General features: G+C 42.3%; 1 protein-coding gene across 7 annotated transcripts in view; it reads right to left on the bottom strand.

Annotated features, from left to right (window-relative positions):
• Window positions 1-208: 208 nt before the first annotated feature.
• Window positions 209-21,507, bottom strand: part of TIAM1 (T cell lymphoma invasion and metastasis 1) — a 465,511-nt gene continuing 444,212 nt past the window's right edge. For all 7 annotated transcript variants that reach the window (XM_027538787.1, XM_027538923.1, XM_027539081.1 and 4 more), the window contains 5 exons: window positions 12,694-12,752; window positions 11,664-11,766; window positions 8,566-8,653; window positions 6,415-6,587; window positions 209-2,675 (listed from right to left, as the gene is read on the bottom strand). In XM_027538787.1, the coding sequence (XP_027394588.1) occupies window positions 2,206-2,675; window positions 6,415-6,587; window positions 8,566-8,653; window positions 11,664-11,766; window positions 12,694-12,752 (893 nt within the window). In that variant the 3' untranslated portion in view covers window positions 209-2,205. The remainder of the gene's footprint in view (window positions 2,676-6,414; window positions 6,588-8,565; window positions 8,654-11,663; window positions 11,767-12,693; window positions 12,753-21,507) is intronic.

Genomic DNA, 21,507 nt, shown 5'->3' with positions numbered 1-21,507 from the left:
TATACATATTATGTTCTGTACCTAAAATTAACATAAAGTTATATGTCAATTACACCTCAATTTAAACATACACTAAAAAACTTAAAGGACCACCAAGTCAGCTTTCCCTTGATTGTCATGGTAATTATTTAGAAAAACAAAAAGGCATCCTTAAGTATTTTCTCCCACAAACTCCATCCATCCTTCCATCCAAAAAAGCACAGGAACGTCCACTTTTCATTATTTTTTATTGTTTGACAGGCATTTACAACGTTCCATTCATAGACCTAAAAACATAAAAATAGACCTTCTTTCAGCTTATAAAAGAAATATATAAGAACTTTTGACATAGACACGTCATGACCTTATGTACAAGAGACAATGGCACCCTCTCCAAGCACCAGACTTTCCAGCATTTTCAGACAAACCCGTTGCACTGGGACTGGTCAGTGGGACTATTAGAAGCCTCCGCTTCAGTTTTCCACCCAGACACAATCGAATTAGAGATGATATGGAACAATGCAGTGATACAAAGGGTATAGAAACCATTCTAAAGCTCTTTAAGAAAATCAGAAGATATAGCAAAAATTTAATAGAATAAAACTCTCAAAAGATCAAGCTCAAAGCCCTGGAAACCCGAAAGGGAAGGGATACAGGGTGGGGAAGCAGGTAAAGCAAGCAGGGGCACAAGAGCGTGATGTTCTGAACTCTCTATTGTCTGGAAATATAAATTCATAACTGATCTTTATAAAATATAATTCCTAAAGCTACTATAAAATTCAGGTCTTAAAGTACCTACTGATGTGTCAAACACCAAATAGATATTTTCCCCAAAAAGAAAGTTTTCATATTATTTAAACCTTTTTTAGGAAGTGGACATTGTGAAATGGGGAAAAAAAAAAAAAGCTATAAACCTTTAAAAAAATTTTTTTTGAAAGTGCTTTAAATTGTTTTTGTTCATCCTGTTTGGAAATCTGTTTAGAACATTAGTTGTTTTCTTTTTTTTAGCATGTTTACCCTGTTTGTTGGCATGAAGAAAGTGTTAAATACAAGACATGTTTCTGAAAACGTTGTTTTGTTAAGAGGTTTGGTTATGGACTCTCAGGGAAGGGGTAGGTTATCTATGGATGGAGATGTAACTATGATGGGAAAACCAATGATCACCATGGCAACCCCGTGAAAAGGAGTCTCCCCTCCCCCGCCATGTGCAACAGACACACACACTGCCCATTCCGGTGTCACGTTTAATCCAACCAAGCTCCCATCTCAAATAGAGATTCAAACATTAAAACAGAAAAAGAAAAACTGCTTCTTGGGAAAAAAGCTTCTCCTAAGCATCTTGTTGGCCTTTCATATATAAATATAAAATCACCACACCTCACTCTCTGTAAAAGGTAAAATCCTCATTCTTTAAACTCAGAGTTACACTAACACTGTAAAAGTCTCATCTGTTTGTGCCCCCCTGCATCTGAGATAAAATACAAAAAATAGTGTTTTTTTAAATGATAAATTTGGATCTCTTTTCAAGGAGTTTGGCATCTTTATAATTCTATGCAAAACTAGAACTTCCGAACACCGACATCAAGACCAGCCATAGACTAAAACAGAAGAGGAAAAAACGGAAAAATTTAAAAAGGCTCATCAAAACATAAATCTTCACCCTCTCCTCACACATTCTTAAAATACACAGATATTCTCAGACATTTAAGAGGGAAAGGAGAAAGAACACTGCAAGCTGTACAGTTGTTTTCCCAACTAGGAAGTGGCTCCTGGATTAATTTCAGATAGAGTCCTTATTAATTTTTCGTGTGCTATCCCTTAAGCTAATCTGTTGTACATAGTTCAACTCCTGGGGTAATTTGCTTTCCAGTGCTATAGAATTTTTCTTTCTTTTTTTTTTTTTTTTTAATTCTTTTAGGCCCTGATTAATTGAGAATAAATAAAAGCCCTTGGTAATAATATACAGAAGCTCAAGCTGATTTGGAATTCTTGAACAATTCTTTCCGATATGGTTAAAAATGATCAAGTTGGGTGGCTACATGGCTTCAGAACAAAGTCAGCTGCCAAAACTGTTTGTGTGCAAGAGTGCGACTTAAAGGGAGCTTTTTTCCCCCGCCATCGTGGGTCCCGTGGGGGGAGTGTGGGAGGCGGTGGAGTGGGGTGGGAATGGGGGAGCAGGAGACGTATCTACACGGACTCGCTACGGATGGGGAGAACGTGACACAGTCAGATCTCAGTGTTCAGCTTGCAGGAGGGGGCAAAGTCTTCGCGCCTAACCCAAATGACCTCCTCGCTCGTACTCTCCGGGCCTCCGTTGATGCCCGACAGGGCGGTTTGCTTCTTGAGCTGCATCATGCGGGACGCGTGGCTGTCCAGGGGCTTCCGGCCTCTCTCCCGCTGAGTGATGGAGGCAGCCTGAAGCCGCTCCTGCAGGTCTCTGTCCGCCGCGGCGCCCTTGGCCGACTCACAGAACTCATCATCGTCACTGAGGATGTCTGTCTCCTTGATGTCATCCTGCTCTTCATACTGAGCAAGATCAAACTGCTCCTCCACCCAGCGGTCAGTGTCCCCGCCACTGGGAGGCTGCTGGGGGTCTTTCTCCGGGCTGCTGGCGGAGATGGCATCGGAATCAATGGTAAACCTGTTTCGGGCCAGTCGCCGCCTCCTCCTCCCAAGAGACTTGCTTGGGGCGGACACTGCACACACACACAAAAATATAACAATAAAACCCCCACATGCTTTACGTGTGATGAAAATCCAGAAAGCAAATACAAGCTAAAGGAAAGGAAAAGACTATGAGATATGCATTTAGGGGCTGAGTATCATTTGGGGCTTAGAGTCCAGTCTGTCTCAGGGGGCGGGGAGGGGGGCTTTACCTGGCACAGATGTCTGGACTTAAGAGGATATTCTAGTCACTGAATGGAGGGCAAGGAGGCGGGGAGTGGTGACAGGGACATGGGTGGGTTGTAGGTTATGGGGAAAGGGGGATTTAACTCCCTCTAAAATCATCCAATTCTCTACCCGTGTACCTGGGAGGCAGGTAATACAGATTCCTGCTGTTGTCAAGCCCACCACTGACCCTGGGATTAATTAGCACTTCTTCCTTCTTCCTGTGCCTGTGGCACAGTGCTCTGAGGATCCCCCAGGGGCTGTCCTAGAGTCATTTAGTAAGGATGGAGATGCTGTCAGCGTTTCACTGTCTTTAGAGAAATCACAATGATGTACCAAGGAGGGAAAAATACTGGTCCAAGTTATATTGTTTTCTGAATGTCACATTTCTTGAGGATCTTCAGGTACCTTAAGGGCGCACCATTGTTTTTGGAGAAACTACAGAAAAGACTGGGTCTCAGAGATGTCAAGTCCTCTTGTGACAAAACCTCAGGTGAAACTGAGCGACTTTGCGCCTTAGTCCCTTCCTGACTTTGCGCCTTAGTCCCTTCCTGACTCTGTTCTATGTATCCCCGATTTCTCTTCCACAAAGCGATTAAACTACCAGTGCCTGAGTGGAATGAGCAAGGAATAATACAACACTCAAGCAGCTGATGAGCAAAGTGCAAAATAAAGTGACTAACAGTTAAGAAAAACAAATCTCTGTATTCTGTATTTTCACCTCACTGCCCTCTAGGAAGTCAGTATTACTAAAAACAAACAAAATACGCCACCCAGTCAAGCAAATAATCACACACACACACACACACACACACACACAAAAGACACAGGGAAACACTGCCACTCCTCCACGAACAGTGAAATGTACCATGTGCTTTCCCATGGGAGTGGGGAGCCTAGACACCAACAAGGAGCTGCTTTCCTAAAATCTATGCCCTGAAATTCATTAAGCTGCTTCAGGGCTGCAAGAAGTAAGATGAGTATTCATAATTACTGCCAAATATAGCCTTGACTTCAAATATAGCAGGTGCAAGGTCAGTAAGCCGGACAGTGGTCTAAACTGGCTCCCATTCTGACCATCCTCTGTCTCAGATCCCTGCGTTTCCGTCATCATTCCTCTCATTCAAGGCAGGGAATGAAAAGCACTCCCAGAAAAACAGAAAACAGAAAGAATAAAAAAATAGTTCTACTCCACAGGAAAGAAGCAAAAATTATTGTTCAGTTTTACCTCAATATCATCACAGTGGAGCCTGACTCTCTCCAATCACTATATTAGAACTACCTTAATTCCAAACTGGGATACTGGAAATATTTGTCAAGGATGTGCTGGCTGAAGTATTTAGGGGTAAGGAGTGTTGCTGCTGCTGCTAAGTCGCTTCAGTCGTGTCCGACTCTGTGCGACCCCATAGACGGCAGCCCACCAGGCTCCCCCATCCCTGGGATTCTCCAGGCAAGAACACTGGAGTGGGTTGCCATTTCCTTCTCCAGTGCATGAAAGTGAAAAGGGAAAGTGAAGTCGCTCAGTCGTGTCCGACTCTTAGCGACCCCACGGACTGCAGCCCACCAGGCTCTGTCTGTATTCTGAAAACGTGTCAAAAGCAAGATGAGTTGATGGATGATGGATGGATATGTGGTAATGAAAATATATAAAAATGTTAATTACATACAGCAGGTAGGAATGTGTATAATTCTTTCATTTGTTCTATATGTCTAAGAATTTCCATAGAAAATGTTGAAACAACAAAAAAATGTGTAGTTGGATCACTGGCAGACATTTGGTGAAGGGAGGCAGAATATTTGCCTTTACTGTTCTATTCAAACAAGAGCAAAAGGAAAAATAAACTAGCTGGGTGTCGTGAATCACGACAATGAGCAATGAAGCATAAGAATCTATCCTTTACTAAAAGAATACATAATAACCCAGCCAGCCTTATGGGGTTCCAAGAGACAATCTTTGACTTGAGTACTGCCATTATTCACTATTAAGACTGATTAGCTAGTACAGTGCTGACCCACTCAAACACCATTTTCAAATCATCTAATGTGAATGATGAGAGTGAGGAACTTCAAAAGCAAAGTGATGAAGACTTTCTTCAGCCAAAAATGAGCCATTAGGCTCTGACATCAAGGCTTTCTCTCTTGATATTCAAGATAACAGAGTAGGTTGTAGTAACTTTGTCTTCTTTCCAAAGGGATCTCAGCAGGAAAACGCCTGAGTGTCCCACAGACTACAAATGCTTAGTTTCAAAGTGAATGGAGCTCTAACTTTAGGTTTACCAATTAACAACTAACACCTGGCCAATGACAGGTGGGTTTTCCTGAGATTGGGACACACAGTCCCAATCCTAATTAAATATATCTGGAAAGTAAAAGAAACAAATGAGATAATTCCAAGGTGAAACTCTCTGCTATGAGCTCTAAAGGGATGAGCAAAGCTATTTAACACATGAGGACTCCAGGAGAAATCGTGGGTGGGGAAGTATGGATACTGGCAAGCCCAGAAGAGTGCTAGGTGTTCAGCATACCAGGTTTCCAATGAACACTTAGCAATTAATTGAAGAATAGATGTAACTAGTCCCTTTAACATCAGCTAAACTTAAGGTACTTAGAGTGTAATATACCCTGTCAAGCTAGGCAGGTTATGTCTATGAAAACCTTCAGCCATTCACAGTGCCATACCTGCCTCTTCAACACAATTGAGAACAGGCAGAAAATTCACCAGAACAGAAGGTGTTTTGGCAAATGCAAAGGAAGCCTCTTTTATTGGAATGTTCCCTGCAAAATTTTGGACTGCTTCTTACGAAAGGAGTGATAAAAATGTTAAATCTTGGTATCTTTAATACCCAAGTGTTATGAAAATATCTTTCTTCCTAGATAGATTTTAATGCCATTTACAGGTGGTAGTATTGATCTTTACTGCTTTAAGGTGATATAATAAGCCCTAAAAGAGTATTTACTCTGAGACCATTTAAATTCCAGATTCTTCTTTTCTAATAGCAGCTCAAGGCTGCCCCAAATCAACACAGAAGCTAAAATTAAAATTGCAGGCACAGGTGAGGGTAACATCTGACGGGTCATCTGGTCTACCAAACATGGCCTCCCTACTGAGAACAGGCCTGGCTGTGTTTCTGGAAGACAAAGCCACCATGTTCTCAGAATGGTGGGATGTGACCTTGCTGAGACATCACACTGCTTTTTTTTTTTTTGCTGGACAAAGCTGGCTGTCATGCAAAGCAGCAACTCTCATTCAGCAAGCAGGCTAAGACAAGCCCCTCCAAGTAGGAGAAGGCGCTCAGTTCCTGGCTCGGTGAATGAGAGGGGGAGCTCACCAGCCAGGAGGAGGAGGGCAGCCAAGGGAGAGCTTGAGGGAGGGCGAGAGGCTTAAATCAACGGAGGGAGGCAAAGACAGGGAACCTCACACCAGGGTAGAACGTACTCCAACATTAGCCCCCACAAGGCCACATCTAAGTCTTGCTCAACGAGGACGTCAGTTCTACAGTGGAGTGGGGGTGACGGGGATTTTGAACGTCTGAATCCCCACAGTACCTGCCCTGCTCATAGCCGGCCTGGCCCCTTTCAGCGCACACAACCGCTTTCCTCCGAAAGGGACATATTGCTGGGACGAGGGAAGGCTCTCGGTCTTCAGGAGCTGTCTTCTGTGCTTATCTCGCAGGATGGAATGCACAGCCTTCAGGAAATCCTTTCGGCTCTCTGGGGAGCTATGAAAAGAAGATTTACACGTGTTGGGGAAACAGCACTTAACACATGGTGAACTTCTGATGCTATCAGGTACAGTCAAACAAATATCCCCGAGGACCAAAGTTAAAGATGGGGGGCCACCACTCCAATTTCACTGCCGAGGAGTGTTTTCATTGCTGGAGATAAAGAACACCTATTCCTTTCCCTTTATGCTTTGTGAGTCATCTCCTGCAGCCAATTTGGGACAAAGCACCCCATTACTGAACAGACTGATGGAGAGATGGATTTTATGGACAGAGTTGCCAGAGTCTGCTCTCAGGACTTAAGGTAGAGCCTTTCATTCTACAGTCTTTACAGACAAAGGAACTAAGAGATTCTTGCAGCTCTGCAGTGCCCCTGAAATAATGTCCCAACACCCTGACCTTCCTCTAATTGGGCCTCCTTGTTAACACATTACTGACTGGAGAATTTCTACAGAACCTAACATCCGTGGCCAGTGATTTACTAGGTTGGCCAAAAAGTTCATTCAGGTTTTTCATCATATCTTACGGAAAACTTGAACGAACTTTTTGGCCAACTCAATATTATGTAAGCTAAAATTCAAACAACTCCGGTCGATAACATTTGGGCAACAAAAAAGACATATTAATACATCTCTGGTCAGTAATGTTTTAAATATATCAATGCCTCCCATGGCACATGTCAACATGAAAATATTAAAGCTACATTATTAAGAACTGGAAAATCTTCCCAAGTCCCAATTCCCAAAGTACATCCTAGGTCAGTTATTTTTCTTGCTAAGATCTCAGTATTTTTACCCAGGTAAGTTTTACCTGGTATTCCCTATTAACAATGAATATGGCATCTCTGGGGCAGGCTCACTGGACCCTGTGGATTTAACAACAACAAAATCACAAGTATATAGCCTAAATAGATAATGTGGTAAAGGTAGCGCTACATGTGGTAAGGGTGGTGCAAAACCACACACAGATTATTTGAAAAAAATTCCTGTTCTAGTTCCAACAGATTCCCAGGATTTGGATTTATTGTTCCCTGTCATCCAACACAGACAGGTGAAGCAGAAATATAGAATAGAGGCTTTGAAGTCAAACCCACTGAGTTTGAACTCAGAGTTCATTTGCTGTAAGGTTTTAGCAAAGTTGCCTCTATGAGCCTTGACACTTCATTAGTAAAAATGGAATAAATACCTCAGGATGATTAACTGAAATAATGCATGAAAGGTGCTTAGCCTAGTTGATGTTTGGTAAATGTGTTATCTTACTATATCAGCAGTCACACTGTAAAACATTATTAACAACCATAAAATATTTATTCTGTTGAGAGTATGGGCTGCACTTGAGAAAAGGACAATTCTCAAATTCTCAAGAGCCCAAAGAAAAGGAGGTGAAGGAGGAGCAGAGGGGAATGGGGAGGGGAGAGTAAGAATAAGAAGAAATAAATAGAAGCCCATATCATAAGCTCAGCTTCCACTCCAGATCTGCAGGTGACCCCAAGTCACCTGCGCCAGCCTCCCTGGGCTGAATTTTCTCTGCATGATGATGAATCCCTGCAACACGGTACCGTGCTCCCCTCCTCCCCGCTGACTCTCCCATCTGTTGCATCTCAGAGACATCACAGTACAAACAGTGCTCCCAAACCCCAAAACCAAACGTTGTAAGACAACCATGTCCTTCTAACCCACCAAATGTACACAGGGGAAGGACGCCCTCGTTCGAATGTTGGATATGTACGAAAATTCCAATTTCCTTTTAGAAAGATACTAAATTGACTAGGTTACTGTCTGTATTATAATAAAATTAATTGATCCGATGACTCTTACTCAATTGTTAAGTACTTTCTCAAATGCACAGGAAAAAGGATATAGCTTCTAAGGATGCACAGGCTGGTCCAGAGAACCCCGAGGGGTTGGGGACACCAAGCACAGTCACACCCCTTTCCCTGGGCAGCACAGCCCGCATTGCATGGCTCCAGCCTCACCTGCAGCACAGGTGGAAGACCCTCTCCGGCCTCCCTTCAGACTCCGACTTTACATGGACGATTTCACACACAGCATTTGCTTCTGCATCTAGGTAAATTAAAACAAGGATGAATGAGAGTATGTTTCAAAGAAATTTATTTGCATTTTTATAAAAGCATCTTGCATGCTTTGGTATCCAGATTAAATAGTGCAGAGCCGCCTAAGACCAAAGCAACTTCATTCCTGTCCCGTGATCTCTAGAGGCTAAGTGACTGAGAGCTTAATGGCTTCAAAAAAAAAGAACACTTGGAAAATTTCCAGTTGCTAAAATCTCCCTCTGGATCGTCTAAAAGGACAATCAGTCAATCATACTGATGGAAGAACTGACCCTTTAGCTTCACTGCCCATTTGGCTGAACTATTTTAATTAAGTAATTCATTGTTTTGGCAACAGTTGGACAAGATGAAGCCCAAGATTCCAATGTAGGCCAGTGATAAAGAGAGGCAGGCCCTTTCCATCAGCAGGACAGCCTTCCCACTGGCCTGGTGCCCTGGACAGACATGTCCTGGGAATAAATGGGGCTCTTCTTTCTCAGTCCACCCATAGAGCCCAATCTGAGTGAAGCAAAAATGGTATCTGAGAAGGTAAAAATAAGCTATATTTAGAAGTAATTCCTAAGTCTTTCAGTGCCTGAATATCATATTATTTTAGCACGTTATCCATAGTGTTTATAAAAGAGACAGCTCCTTGCAGGCACACTCAATTCTGCACACTGTGAGGTCTCATGCTCACCTACTGGCTCCAATCCCGGGTCACAACAAACCCTCATCATGCCCACATTATGTAAACCCAACCAGGACCCATATAAAGTAAGTTTCACAAGTTCTCCCAAATGCAGACAAAAATCTAGAAATTTCCATCTCCTGATTCTCAAATCCATTGGCATGTACTTCATAAGGAGACGTGTTGGCTAGTCTTTACAACTCCATGAAAATAAGCTTTCATCTTGACGATTTTAAACTTGATTTGGGTGAAAACCCGAGGATGAGAATGGAATGTCACATTCACAAAGATGGCTTTGTTTTCCAAACTTATGATCTTCACGTACAGTCTTCAAGGAAGGCAAAATTCCTGCCTGAGAAGGGCCTCTACAGTGTGCTGTAAACATGGGCTTTTCCAGATATAAGCCAGGCACAGGGAAACACAGGAACTAGGTAATTCACAACCTAAGGTTGTAAAGTAAGACAACACTAGTATTTAAGAGCCCAAACTTCAAAATACTATTAGAGTTGTTTGTAGACCTAAGATTTCTACGTTCCTGAAAATTCATCTATTAATCAATTTTACTAATCAAATCAGAGTAAAAAAGCAACAGGGTAAATCTCTGGACCAGAAGGTTTGCCAGACAAATATTCATAAGGCAAATAGTCACCCCCAATGCATTTACCAGTCGTGGATTTTGCATTTGAGTTCTCTTTGTGTGACGCATACGAGCTGTGAAGGAAGCGATTTCTAGTTTAACTTGGGTGACTAACTGAAGGTTTATCAAATACTGCAGATGGTTTGTCCTCATGACACTGGATTAGGAAAGAGTTGGTTCTATAAGGACTAGAGCCAATTTTATAGCTGATGGAGGCGACAAGTGCCAACGGGGAGAAGATGAATGATGCCAATCGGACACAAAGAACTGTGCACTCATGTTAGGTGCCGTGTGAAATGAGTATCTTCTGCCATGTTAATCATGTTAGATGCCAGTGTGAAATGAAATATCTCCTGCCATGTTAATAAACAAGAAACGTCATAGCCATCAGTGATTGCTGGCCTCCAAAGGTGACTGAGGGCTCCTCAAACTGCATTCCAGAGGATGCTGCCAGCCCCTACAGTGACTGCTGAGGAGCTGGGGGAATGCAAAAGCAAGGTGAACAGGGAAACAGGGTTGACCCAGATAGCTGAAGTGCATATGAAAGGAATGGATTCGGTGAGGCTTGCATCTTCCCATATATAGAATGCTAAATTCTTAACCCGATACCTGATCTTTGATGTTCAGACTGCCTGCTCCCTTTGTGGCAAACTTGTATATAGCCTGACTTCCCCTCTTGGCTCCTTGGAGCAGGTTTCTCAGAGCTACTGAGATGCTGTCTCCTGGGCTCGGAGTCCTACACATTCCCACCAAATAAAATAACTCTCTACTTTCAGGTTCTGACTATATTGTTTCGTCGACACCAGCAACACAGAACAGAAGTCCAGATGACTGTGCCCTTGCGGAGGTCCACTTTCTCAGCCTCTCTTTACCACCAGAAAGCTGCACCTGCTGTCCAGGTGGGACAGGGATTAGAGTGTTCCAAGAGTTTCCACTTACCTCCAAAGCTGCTCCTTCCAGAGTGTGCCTGGGAGAATCACCGCTAATCGCTCCTTCCTAATACAGCCTCAAATGAGCCCTGGATGGGCCCCGAGTCATAGAAACACTGCTACTCTAAGTCAGTACCGTCCTGACATTCGCCTCTCTTCTCATGCACTAAAGCACCATCTGATCAAGTACTGAGTTGGCCAAAAAGTTCAAGACTGTCCATAGCATCTTACTGAAAAACCTGAACAAACTATTTGGCCAACCCAATACATCATCACTACCTGACAACTGGCTTCACGGATATTTGGGTAATAGAAGAAGAAGTGACATTTCATGCTTATACAAAGATAAAGATTTTTAATGCTTCAGGAAAAAAAATGTATTCAATGGCTTTTTTTGTGCTTTGGAGGCCTTTCGGGGTCTCTCAGTTAAAAGTCCAGTAAGTTATTTACATGGGCTTTATCTGTTCACGGTCTCAAAGATTCTTTCCAGAAGTACAAGACTCACTGCTACTTAGATGTGTCACTGTAAAGTTATTAAAATATATAACAGAATAAATAGAATTCCTTGGAACAGTAGTATAGGCATGACATCCATTCACTTAGATCATTTAACAAAATAGTTGGGCAAATAAGAGGCAATGAAGAGATTGAGGGAAAGGAGACATAAGCAAAGAAGAAAAAAGACGGTGGAGTGGTTGGAGCCAAGAGTGTGGATTCAGAGACACAGCTCATACGTAGAAAGATGTGCCCAGCCAGTTTCAGAGTTTACCTGCACTTGCCAGAGCGCGAACCTGCAGAGCTTCAGTAGGAATCATGTGTCGAAATCGGAAGGGGTCCCAGTCCTCGTAAATTGAAAGCCTGTGTGATCCTACCTGTAGGGAGAGAAGGAACCAGGCGCATGAGATCCATGTCTCAGTCTGGACCAGACCCTCACACTTTCTAAATCAGTGACGCTGCAGACACAGAACAGCCCTGTGGTTGCCAAGGGGGAGAGGGGGTGAGGGACTAGGAGCGTAGGATTAGCAGAGGCAAACTATTATATACAGGATGGATAAACAACAAGGTCCTAGTGTATAGTACAGGGAGCGGTATTCAATAGCCTGTGCTAAACCATATGGAACAGAATTTAAAAAGGAATGTCTATAGGCATATAACTGAGTCGCTTTGCTGTACAGCAGACGCTGGCACAATATTGTAAAATCAATTGTAATTCAAAAAAATAATAAAACTTAAAACATTACTAAAACTAAATGTTTTTAAATTTAAAAAATTAAATTGTTTTAATTTTCAAAATAAAAACAGCCCCACGAGCACTTCTGTTCACCCACAGCAGCAAGCCAGAGGCCAGGTGACAATCTGCTGCGGGTTTGCAAATGAGCTTGCTAACCAAATTCAGGCAAAAGAGAGACAAAGGGAAAAGGAGAGAAGGGACCCCAAAACAAGAACAGACTGGGGACAGGAAGAACAGGGAGGGGATAAAACTAGTGTTGGAAAGTTCTGGCCATGGTAGGTTCAATAGTTATTTACTGGGTTGGCCAAAAAGTTCACTCAGGTTTCCCCATGTTATGGAAAAACCCCAACGAACTTTTTAGCTGACCCAGTATTTTTATGCTTTAAATGTGAGCCGCCTACAGGATGGGCAATTTCCTCAAATGCTCAGTTAACACCTCAAAAAAGGAAAAAATCATAAAACATTCATGCCTGAAAAAGGTTCAGAATTATAATTACACAGAGCCAACTGAGAAGCAGATAGAAAGGGGAGATACTGTGAAACTGTGGCGTGAAAGAAAAAGTCTTACAAGTTTCTTCTTCTGTTTGGTACCATCTTTATAGACAAGGACCACGGCAGTTTTGAAGACTGGAAAAACATAAAATGAAGGCGGTTATGGCACGTAAGGCGTTGGGTTTTCCCCTTCACTTCAATAACTTGTGGTAACAAACACTACAGTTATGAAGAGGACAGAGTCCCCATGAACGAGCTCCCCTTCCACCCTCCACTCCCTCAGCACATCTGAGAGACACAAAAGCCCGTTCAGACAAAATTTTCCAGGTCCCAGATAAGTACAGGAAGCCTATATAGATGGAAATAAACCCTCCTGCCCCACTGGAAACTTTGGGGTAAATATATCTTTCTACTACACTCTCTCTTCAAGATTCTAACTTCAGCTTATACACATTTAACAAAAATGTACCAGTTTAGCAGCTGAAGGAACAATGCAAACATCAATAATAATAATAGTGCTTAAGGTAATTTCTATTTCTGTAAATCAAAATGATATTACACAGTGCTCATAATTCAGAAAATATAATTCATCTTTTTGACCTGAATAAATAAAAATTGGTTTACTAAGAAGAATGCAATTCTACTTCTTCCAAACAGGATGAATCATATAAGCCATTTCAGGACTTCTCTAGGAGTCCAGTGGTGGAGACTCAGCTTTCCAACTGCAGGGGGTGTAGGTTCGACCCTTGTAGGGGAGCTGATTCCACATATGCCTCTATGGCCAAAAAACCAAAACATAAAACAGGAACAGCACTGTAACAAATTTAATAGACTTTAAAAATATGGAGGACAGGAGAAGATGGATCAAACTGAGAGAGTAGCACTGAAATATATACATTACCATATGTAAAACAGAGAGCTAATGGGAAGCTGCTATATAACACAGGGAGCTCAACCTTGTGCTCTGTGACAACCTAGAGGGGTGGGATGGGGTGGGAGGGAAGTTTAAGATGGAGGGGACATACGTATGCCTATGGTTGATTCATGTTGACGTATGGCAGAAATCAACAAAACATTGTAAAGCAACTGCCCTCCAATTAAAAATAAACTTTTAAAAAAGGTTTGAAAAATGGTCCACATCCAAAAACAATAAGCTGTTTTTAGAAGCTAGGAGTGTGTTGTTTTATTCTTATATTCTTTGGGGGCGAGGTGGAGGGGAGGCGGTAGAATGGCGTTATGCATAATCTTCCATAGAATACCTTAAGCAATGCCAAGCACATTTAACACTCAGTGATTCTAACTCCTCCTGGAAGAAGAACCAGTGGCCAGCACAACAGGGGTGACCCCAGTCCATCGTTGGCTCTCTGAATCAAGGCCTCTGTCTCCCTTCACACTCTGACCCCAAATCATACCAGGGACCCCGTCAGTCACACAGAGGGGGTACCAGAAACAGAGAATTCTCAGGGACAGGCCCCCAGGCTCTCTACAGACCAACCCAATTTGTCTGGTTCCCTTTCTATCCTACCCAGTTAGGACAGGTCAGGTTCTCCACTGTGGGAAAAGAGGGGATAGGGTACAAAGAAAGGGATCCCAGCCACTGAGTCTGGGCTGTCTAAGCACCTGACTTCATAAAAACCCCAGAGGCTAGACCGTGAGGTTCCCAGTGACCCCAGGAGGCCACAGCAGCTCTGACGGAGGAGTGCACTACTGCCTGAGGAGGCCCTTGGTTCTGACCACGAAACCTTCAGAGATCACAGTGGCCAGGACAGCAGGTCCCTTTAAAAGTGAGGGAGCTCCCCTCCAGGAGAGGGCGAGGGTGCCAGTGACCTTCATCTCCAAAGATTCACCACCTCCTTGGGACCAGAACTCAGTGAAATTGTTGCCATACTACTGGCCTGCCTCGGTTTACCTGGACCATCTAGGATCATCATGGGAGGTCCAAAGTGGACCTCAGCCCAGCCTATGAATACCTCTGCCTAATCCATGGGGTGACTCTCACTCAACCAACTCCAAGTGTTGCCCATCCCTTCAGACACAGCCTTGACCTTCAAAACTCCTGGCTGCCCTGGCCAGCCTAAAACACTCACTCCATATCCCAAAGGATGAGCATCTAACACCCTTCCAGGGTGAAGCCTGAACAGACCATGTCTGTTCATCTTTTAAAGGTGATGACCATCAGCCCTGAGCACAAACTAGCCTTCCTGGGAGTAAAACAGCAAGGTGCTATGTTGGCAGCCGGTCAACTTCAGTTTCAGAAGAAAAGCAGCACCATTTCCTGAGATCAGAGGTTCCAACGGAAACAAGACAACCAAGCTTTAACCCCAAAGCTGCCTGCTCAGTGCTAACTGCTTCCCTCATAGCAACTCTTCCTTGTTTCAAAATGCATTTCTAAGGCTCTGTTAGTTCTGACTTGCTACTTAAAAATCACACCGAAACTGCCAACATGTCAACTTTTAAGGACTGGGAATCGTAAAAAAAAAAAAAAAAAATAGCTCATTATAATGACAGTAGTCTGTTTATGCGTGCTCAGTTGCTTCAGTCATGTCTGACTCATTGTGACCATATGGACTGTAACCCGCCAGGCTCCTCTGTCCATGGGATTCTCCAGGTTCCGGAGTGGGTTGCCATGCTCTCCTCCAGAGCCAAACACACACACACTGCCCCTGACCTGGGCTTGTGTTACAAAAGCCCCAAACCTTAAAACTGGCATTTTCCTGGACCTTTTCTATCACAGATTGGCAAGCTAGGGCCCACCCGCTTCTGCTCAGCCCACCAATGTGGTGCCCATTTGTTCACATGTCTATGGCTGCATCTGGCTACACGTGGCCTCCGGGTCTGCAAAGCCTGAAATATTTACTCTGTGGCCTTTCACAGAGTAAGGTGACAACCTCCTGGTTTCTCCCACTCATACAATTTTCTTATTCTAAATCTGTTTACTTCTAACAGCAGGGAATCTGTAAAATATAGAAGATAGGTATGAAAAATTCCAATGCTAACCTCTGGTATGGTTCATCTGTGCCCAGAACCAGAGACAGGGAGAGAGATGGTCTGGGTCTTTTTCTTCAGGGTCCTATATCCCATAAATGACCTGCTAAGAAGTATCAGAAAGCTCCCAGACCTCTCCACGCAGTGGATAAGAATCTGCCTGCCAGTGCAGGGGACACGGGTTCAATCTCTGGTCCAGGAAGATTCCACACGCCAAGAAACTTCTTAGCCCATGTGCCACAAGAATCGAACCTTTGGTCTAGAACCTGGGAGCTGCAAATACTGAAACCTGCACACCCTGGAGCCTGAGCTCTGCAACAAGAGAAGCCACTGCAATGAGAAACCCATGCACTGCAACTAGAGAGTAGGCCCTGCTCTCCACAACTAGAGAAAAAGCTTGCATAGCAGCAAAGACCCAGCGCAGTCAAAAATAAGTAAATAAATTTTTTTTAACAAAGAAACTGCAATATTATAAACAGAACTATTAAGGATGGGAAATGAAACAAAGAGTATCCCTTCCCCTGTCAAAAATACCCACTCCTATCAAAAACCACCAGCATGTAACACTACCCCACTAACTCCTTTGAATATCATACTTGGTAACATGTTTTTCCTTTACACTTATATGCTTATTACTTTTAATTAGATGGCATCAACAGCTACAATAGTGGCTCTTTGGAATTTTCAGGGATATCACTAAGGTTTTCAATGAAGGCTGAGGGATCTAATTAGGAAATCCAATAAATCTTTGTATTAAGCGTTCTGATTTTAACACCACTGGGATGTTCCACTTGGGTATGAACTGTTCACATCATGCAAGAAAAGAAGAGTTGAGTTTAAAAAGCAGTAAACAGAGAGAACAAGATGGCGGAGGAGTTGGTGGATGCAGAGTTCATCTCTCTCCACAGATACATCAGGAATACACCTTCAGACACAGAAGTGCATGCAGAACACCAGCTGAGAGCCGGCAGGAGTACCTGACCAGTGGAAAAGAATATATGCTGCTGCTAAGTCGCTTCAGTCGTGTCCGACTCTGTGTGACCCCATAGACGGCAGCCCACCAGGCTCCCCCGTCCCTGGGATTCTCCAGGCAAGAACACTGGAGTGGGTTGCCATTTCTTTCTCCAATGCGTGAAAGTAAAAAGTCAAAGTGTAAGTCACTCAGTCGTGTCCGACTCCTAGTGACCCCATGGACTGCAGCCTACCAGGCTCCTCCGCCCATGGGATTTGCCAGGCAGAGTACTGGAGTGGGACCCACGCAAAACTTGGTAGGACAAAGGAACTAGGGGGAAAAACAGGAGTGTTACTAGGACTGGACCTGCCCTTGGCGGGTGGGAGGAACTAAAGCAGGGATCCAATCCCCACATCAAGGCAACTGTCTGAGTCAGACGAGAAACATTTAAGGGGGAGAGTGAAACAGCTGATCTGTGGCAGCCTAAATGGAATGAGAATCAGACAGTCCTTCCACAGCCATGCACACCCCAGACGGTGACGCAGGTCCCTTGGAAGGTGCAGCGGCTGGGAGCTGGAGTTTAGGGATTGTGGAGCAATCCTGCTCTCTGTGGAGCAGGGCAGAGTTGGAAATAAAACCACAATGGAAACCCAGGGGCAGTGTGGCTAAGGTAGAAGACCCAAAACGTTCCCACCAGCTGTACAAGATTCAGATTAAATCCACAGATCAACTAGGCAGACTCTGTGTCTATGGAATATATAAAAGGACATTGAGAGCTCCCACAAAAGAAAACGCACTAGTTCTGATAGCTGCGGACATTGGAGGCAAGAACACAAAGGAATATGATCAGGTTAGAATCTGAGCTGACCCCACAGCAGATCCAGAGATCAGCACAGTGTTGGAGGGCTTCCTGGGGACGTGAGGTGGACTGTGACCCGCAGCGAGGGGAAGGACTCTGACAGCAGTGACAAGAAAAACATTTATTATTCTTCTGTTTTGACTTGTTCTGTTGATTCTTTAGGATTTTTTTTCTTTTTTCCCCCCACTCTGTTGTAGCTGTCAATTTTATTGGCACTATGAAATCTAACTAAGCTTTTGAGCTTTTTGTTTTTCTGCCACATTTTTTGTTGTTTTTATAAACTCTGCCTCTACTTTGGGGTTTTGCAGTTCTGTGGAGTTTTCTTTTATTTTCTCTCTCGTTTTTTTTAATTCTTAATTTTTTAAAGCTATTATTATTTTTTCTACATTTATTCCTTTATTTGCTTTTCCTATTGTGCTTTTCACCTTGCAGTTAATCTTTAATATATATTCAGTTCAGTTCAGTCGCTCATTCATGTCCGACTCTTTGCGACCCCATGAACCGCAGCAGGCCAGGCCTCCCTGTCCATCACCAACTCCCGGAGTCTACCCAAACCCATGTCCATCGAGTCGGTGATGCCATCCAACCATCTCATCCTCTGTTGTCCCCTTCTCCTCCTACCCTCAATCTTTCTCAGCATTGGGGTCTTTTCAAATGAGTCAGCTCTTCGCATCAGGTGGCCAAAGGATTGGAGTTTCAGCTTCAACATCAGTCCTTCCAGTGAACACCCAGGACTGATCTCCTTTAGGGTGGACTGGTTGGATCTCCTTGCAGTCCAAGGGATTCTCAAGAGTCTCCTCCAACACCACCGTTCAAAAGCATCAATTCTTCGGCACTCAGCTTTCTTTATAGTCCAACTCTCCTATCCATACATGACCACTGGAAAAACCACAGCCTTGAAGGTCCTAGACAGAGCTTTGTTGGCAAATATCTCTGCTTTTTAATATGCTACTTAGGTTGGTCATAACTTTCCTTCCAAGGAGTAAGCGTCTTTTAATTTCATGGCTGCAATCACCATGTGCATCTGATTTTGGAGCCCAGAAAAATAAAGTCTGACACTGTTTTCACTGTTTCCCCATCTATTTGCCATGAAGTGATGGGACCAGATGCCATGATCTATGCCGTCTAGGTTGGTCATAACTGTCCATTAACCTTCTTTATCTACCTCTATTTAACTTTGCATATCTATTCTTTCTTTTCCTTCTTTCCTTTCCTCTCAACATATTTGTTAGCTTTATTTTCATAGCTTTATTCCCCAGTTGGCACCGTGCTTCAGTTTTTTCCCAGTTTGTGCTCTGGTTAGTTTTGTTCTTCACTGGTACATGTAATTTTTGGTTTCCTTTGTTTGCCAGGTCAATCTATTGTACTTTACTTTTGTTGGACTGTTCTGACTTTGCTCATGGGTGTATATGTATATGTGTATATTCATTATTTTAATTATTATTTGCCTGATTTTGCAGCTACCATTTATTTGGGGTTCATCTTTGGTTTCTCATTTTGGGGTATCTGTTTTACCTCACTTAATGCCATAACAAACCACTTGTGGAATCTTCATTCCTGACCAGAAATCAAGCCCTGAGCCTTTGGAGTGGGAGCACTGACTCCAAGACCCTAGAGTTCGAGAAAACTAACTGTAGGGAGTATCAAATAGTGAGAACTCACTCAAAGGAAACCACCTGAATACAAGATCCAGCATCACCCAACCACCAGTAGCACCCTGTCCAGGACACCTCATCTAAACAACAAATAAAACAAAAATACAAGCCCAGTCTTCAGGAGACAGGATCACCACCTCACTCAGCCTTGCCATCAGAGGAAAAGCAAGCAAACAAGAAAACTCAGCACAAATCTCACCCTACAGGAAGCTTACACAAACCACTGGACCAACCTTAGGAGGGCATAAATCCAAAGGAAGAAAGAATTCAACCTTGAAGCCTGGGAAAAGGAGACCTCAAACACAATAAGTTAAAAAAAAAATGAAAAGGCAGAGAAATACTACATAAATGAAGGAACAAACTAGAAACACAGAAGTCCAAATAAATGAAGAGGAAATAGGCAAGCTACCTGAAAGAGAATTCAGAAAAATGATAGTAAAGATGCTCAAAAACCTTGAAAACAAAATGGAGAAAATATAAGAATCAATTAATGAAGAATTAAAGAATAAACATACTGAGACTAACAACATAATTACTGAAATTAAAAATACTCTAAAAGGAATCTATAGCAGAATATCTGAAGCAGAAGAACGAATCAGTAACCTGGAAGATAAAATGGTGGAAATAACTTCTGAAGAGCAGAATAAAGTAAAAAGAAGGAATAGTCTCAGAGACCTCTGGGACAATATCAAACACACCAACATTCAAATGCAGAATACACCTTCTTCTCAAGTGCACATGGAACATTCTCCAAGATAGATGGCATCTGGGGTCACAAATCAAACTTCAGTAAATTTAAGAAAACTGAATTCGTATCAAGCATCTTTTCTGATCACAATGCTATGAAACTAGTTATCAGTTACAAGGGGAAAAAAATGTAAGAAACACAAATACATGGAGATTAAACAACATGTTTCTAAATAACCAATAGATTACTGAAGAAATCAGAAGGGAAATCAAAAAATTTCTAGAAACAAATAACAATGAAAGCATGACAACTCAAAACCTATGAGATGCAGCAAAAGCAGTCCTAAGAGGGAAGTTAATAGCAATACAATCCTACCTCAAGAAATAAGAAAAACATCGAATAGACAATCTAACTTTACACCTAAAACAACTGGAAAAAGAAGAATGAAAAAACCCCAAAATTAGTAAAAAGAAAGAAATCATAATGATCTGAGCAGAAAGAAATGAAAAGAAATGAAAGAAACAATAGTAAAGATTAATAAAACTAAAAGCTGGTTCTTTGAGAAGATAAATAAAATTGACAAACCTTTAGCCAGACTCATCAGGAAAAAGAGAGAGAAGAATCAAATAAACAAAATTAGAAATTAAAAAGGAGAGGTTACAACAGACAATGCAGAAATACAAAGGACCATAAGAGACTATTATGAACAACTATATGGCAAAAAATGGATAATCTAAAGAAATGGACAGATTCTTAGAAAAGTTCAATCTTCCAAGACTGAAACAGAAAGAAATAGAAATTATGAACAACCCAATTACAAGCACTGAAATGGAAGCTGTGATCAAAAATCTGCAGAAAACAAAAGCCCAGGACCAGATGGCTTCACAGGAGAATTCTATTAAAGATTTATAGAAGAGCTAATGCCTATTCTTTTAAAACTCTTTCAAAAAGTTGTAGAGGAAGGAACACTTCCAAACTCATTTTACGAGGCTACCATCACCCTGATACCAAAACCAGCCAAAGACAACACAAAAAAAGAAAACTACAGGCCAATATCACTGATGAACATAGAGCAAAAATCCTCAACACAATGTTAGCAAACAGAATTCAGCAACACATCAAAAAGCTCATACACCATGATCAAGTTGGGTATTCCAGGGATGCAAGGATCCTTCAATATATGCAAATCAATCAGTGTGATACGCCATGTTAACAAATTGAAAGATAAAAACCATATGATAATTTCAATAGATGCAGAAAAAGGCTTTGACAAAATTCAGCACCGATTTATGATTAAAACTCTTCAAAAAAATGGGCATAGAAGGAACCTACTTCAACATAGTAAAGCCCATCTATGATAAACCTGCAGCAAACATTTTTCTCAATGGTGAAAAACTGAAAGCATTTGCCCTAAGATCAGGAACAAGACAAGGGTCTCCACTTTCACCACTATCATTCAACATAGTTCTGGAAGTCCGAAGTCCTAGCTACAGCAATCAGAGAAGAAAAAGAAATAAAAGGAATGCAGTTCAGAAAAGAAGAAGTAAAGCACTCACTGTTTGCAGATGACATGATACTGTACAGAGAAAGCCCTAAAGATAGTATCAGAAAATTACTAGAGCTAATTAGTGAATTCAGCAAAGTTTCAGGATACAAAATCAATACACAGAAATCACTTGCATTTCTATATACTAACAATGAAAAACCAGAATGAGAAACTAAGGAATCAATCCCATTTACCATTGCAACAA

This window comes from Bos indicus x Bos taurus, chromosome 1 (genome assembly GCF_003369695.1).
Source record: "Bos indicus x Bos taurus breed Angus x Brahman F1 hybrid chromosome 1, Bos_hybrid_MaternalHap_v2.0, whole genome shotgun sequence".
Taxonomy (NCBI): domain Eukaryota; kingdom Metazoa; phylum Chordata; class Mammalia; order Artiodactyla; family Bovidae; genus Bos; species Bos indicus x Bos taurus.
This window is presented reverse-complemented; position numbering and strand designations above follow the sequence as displayed.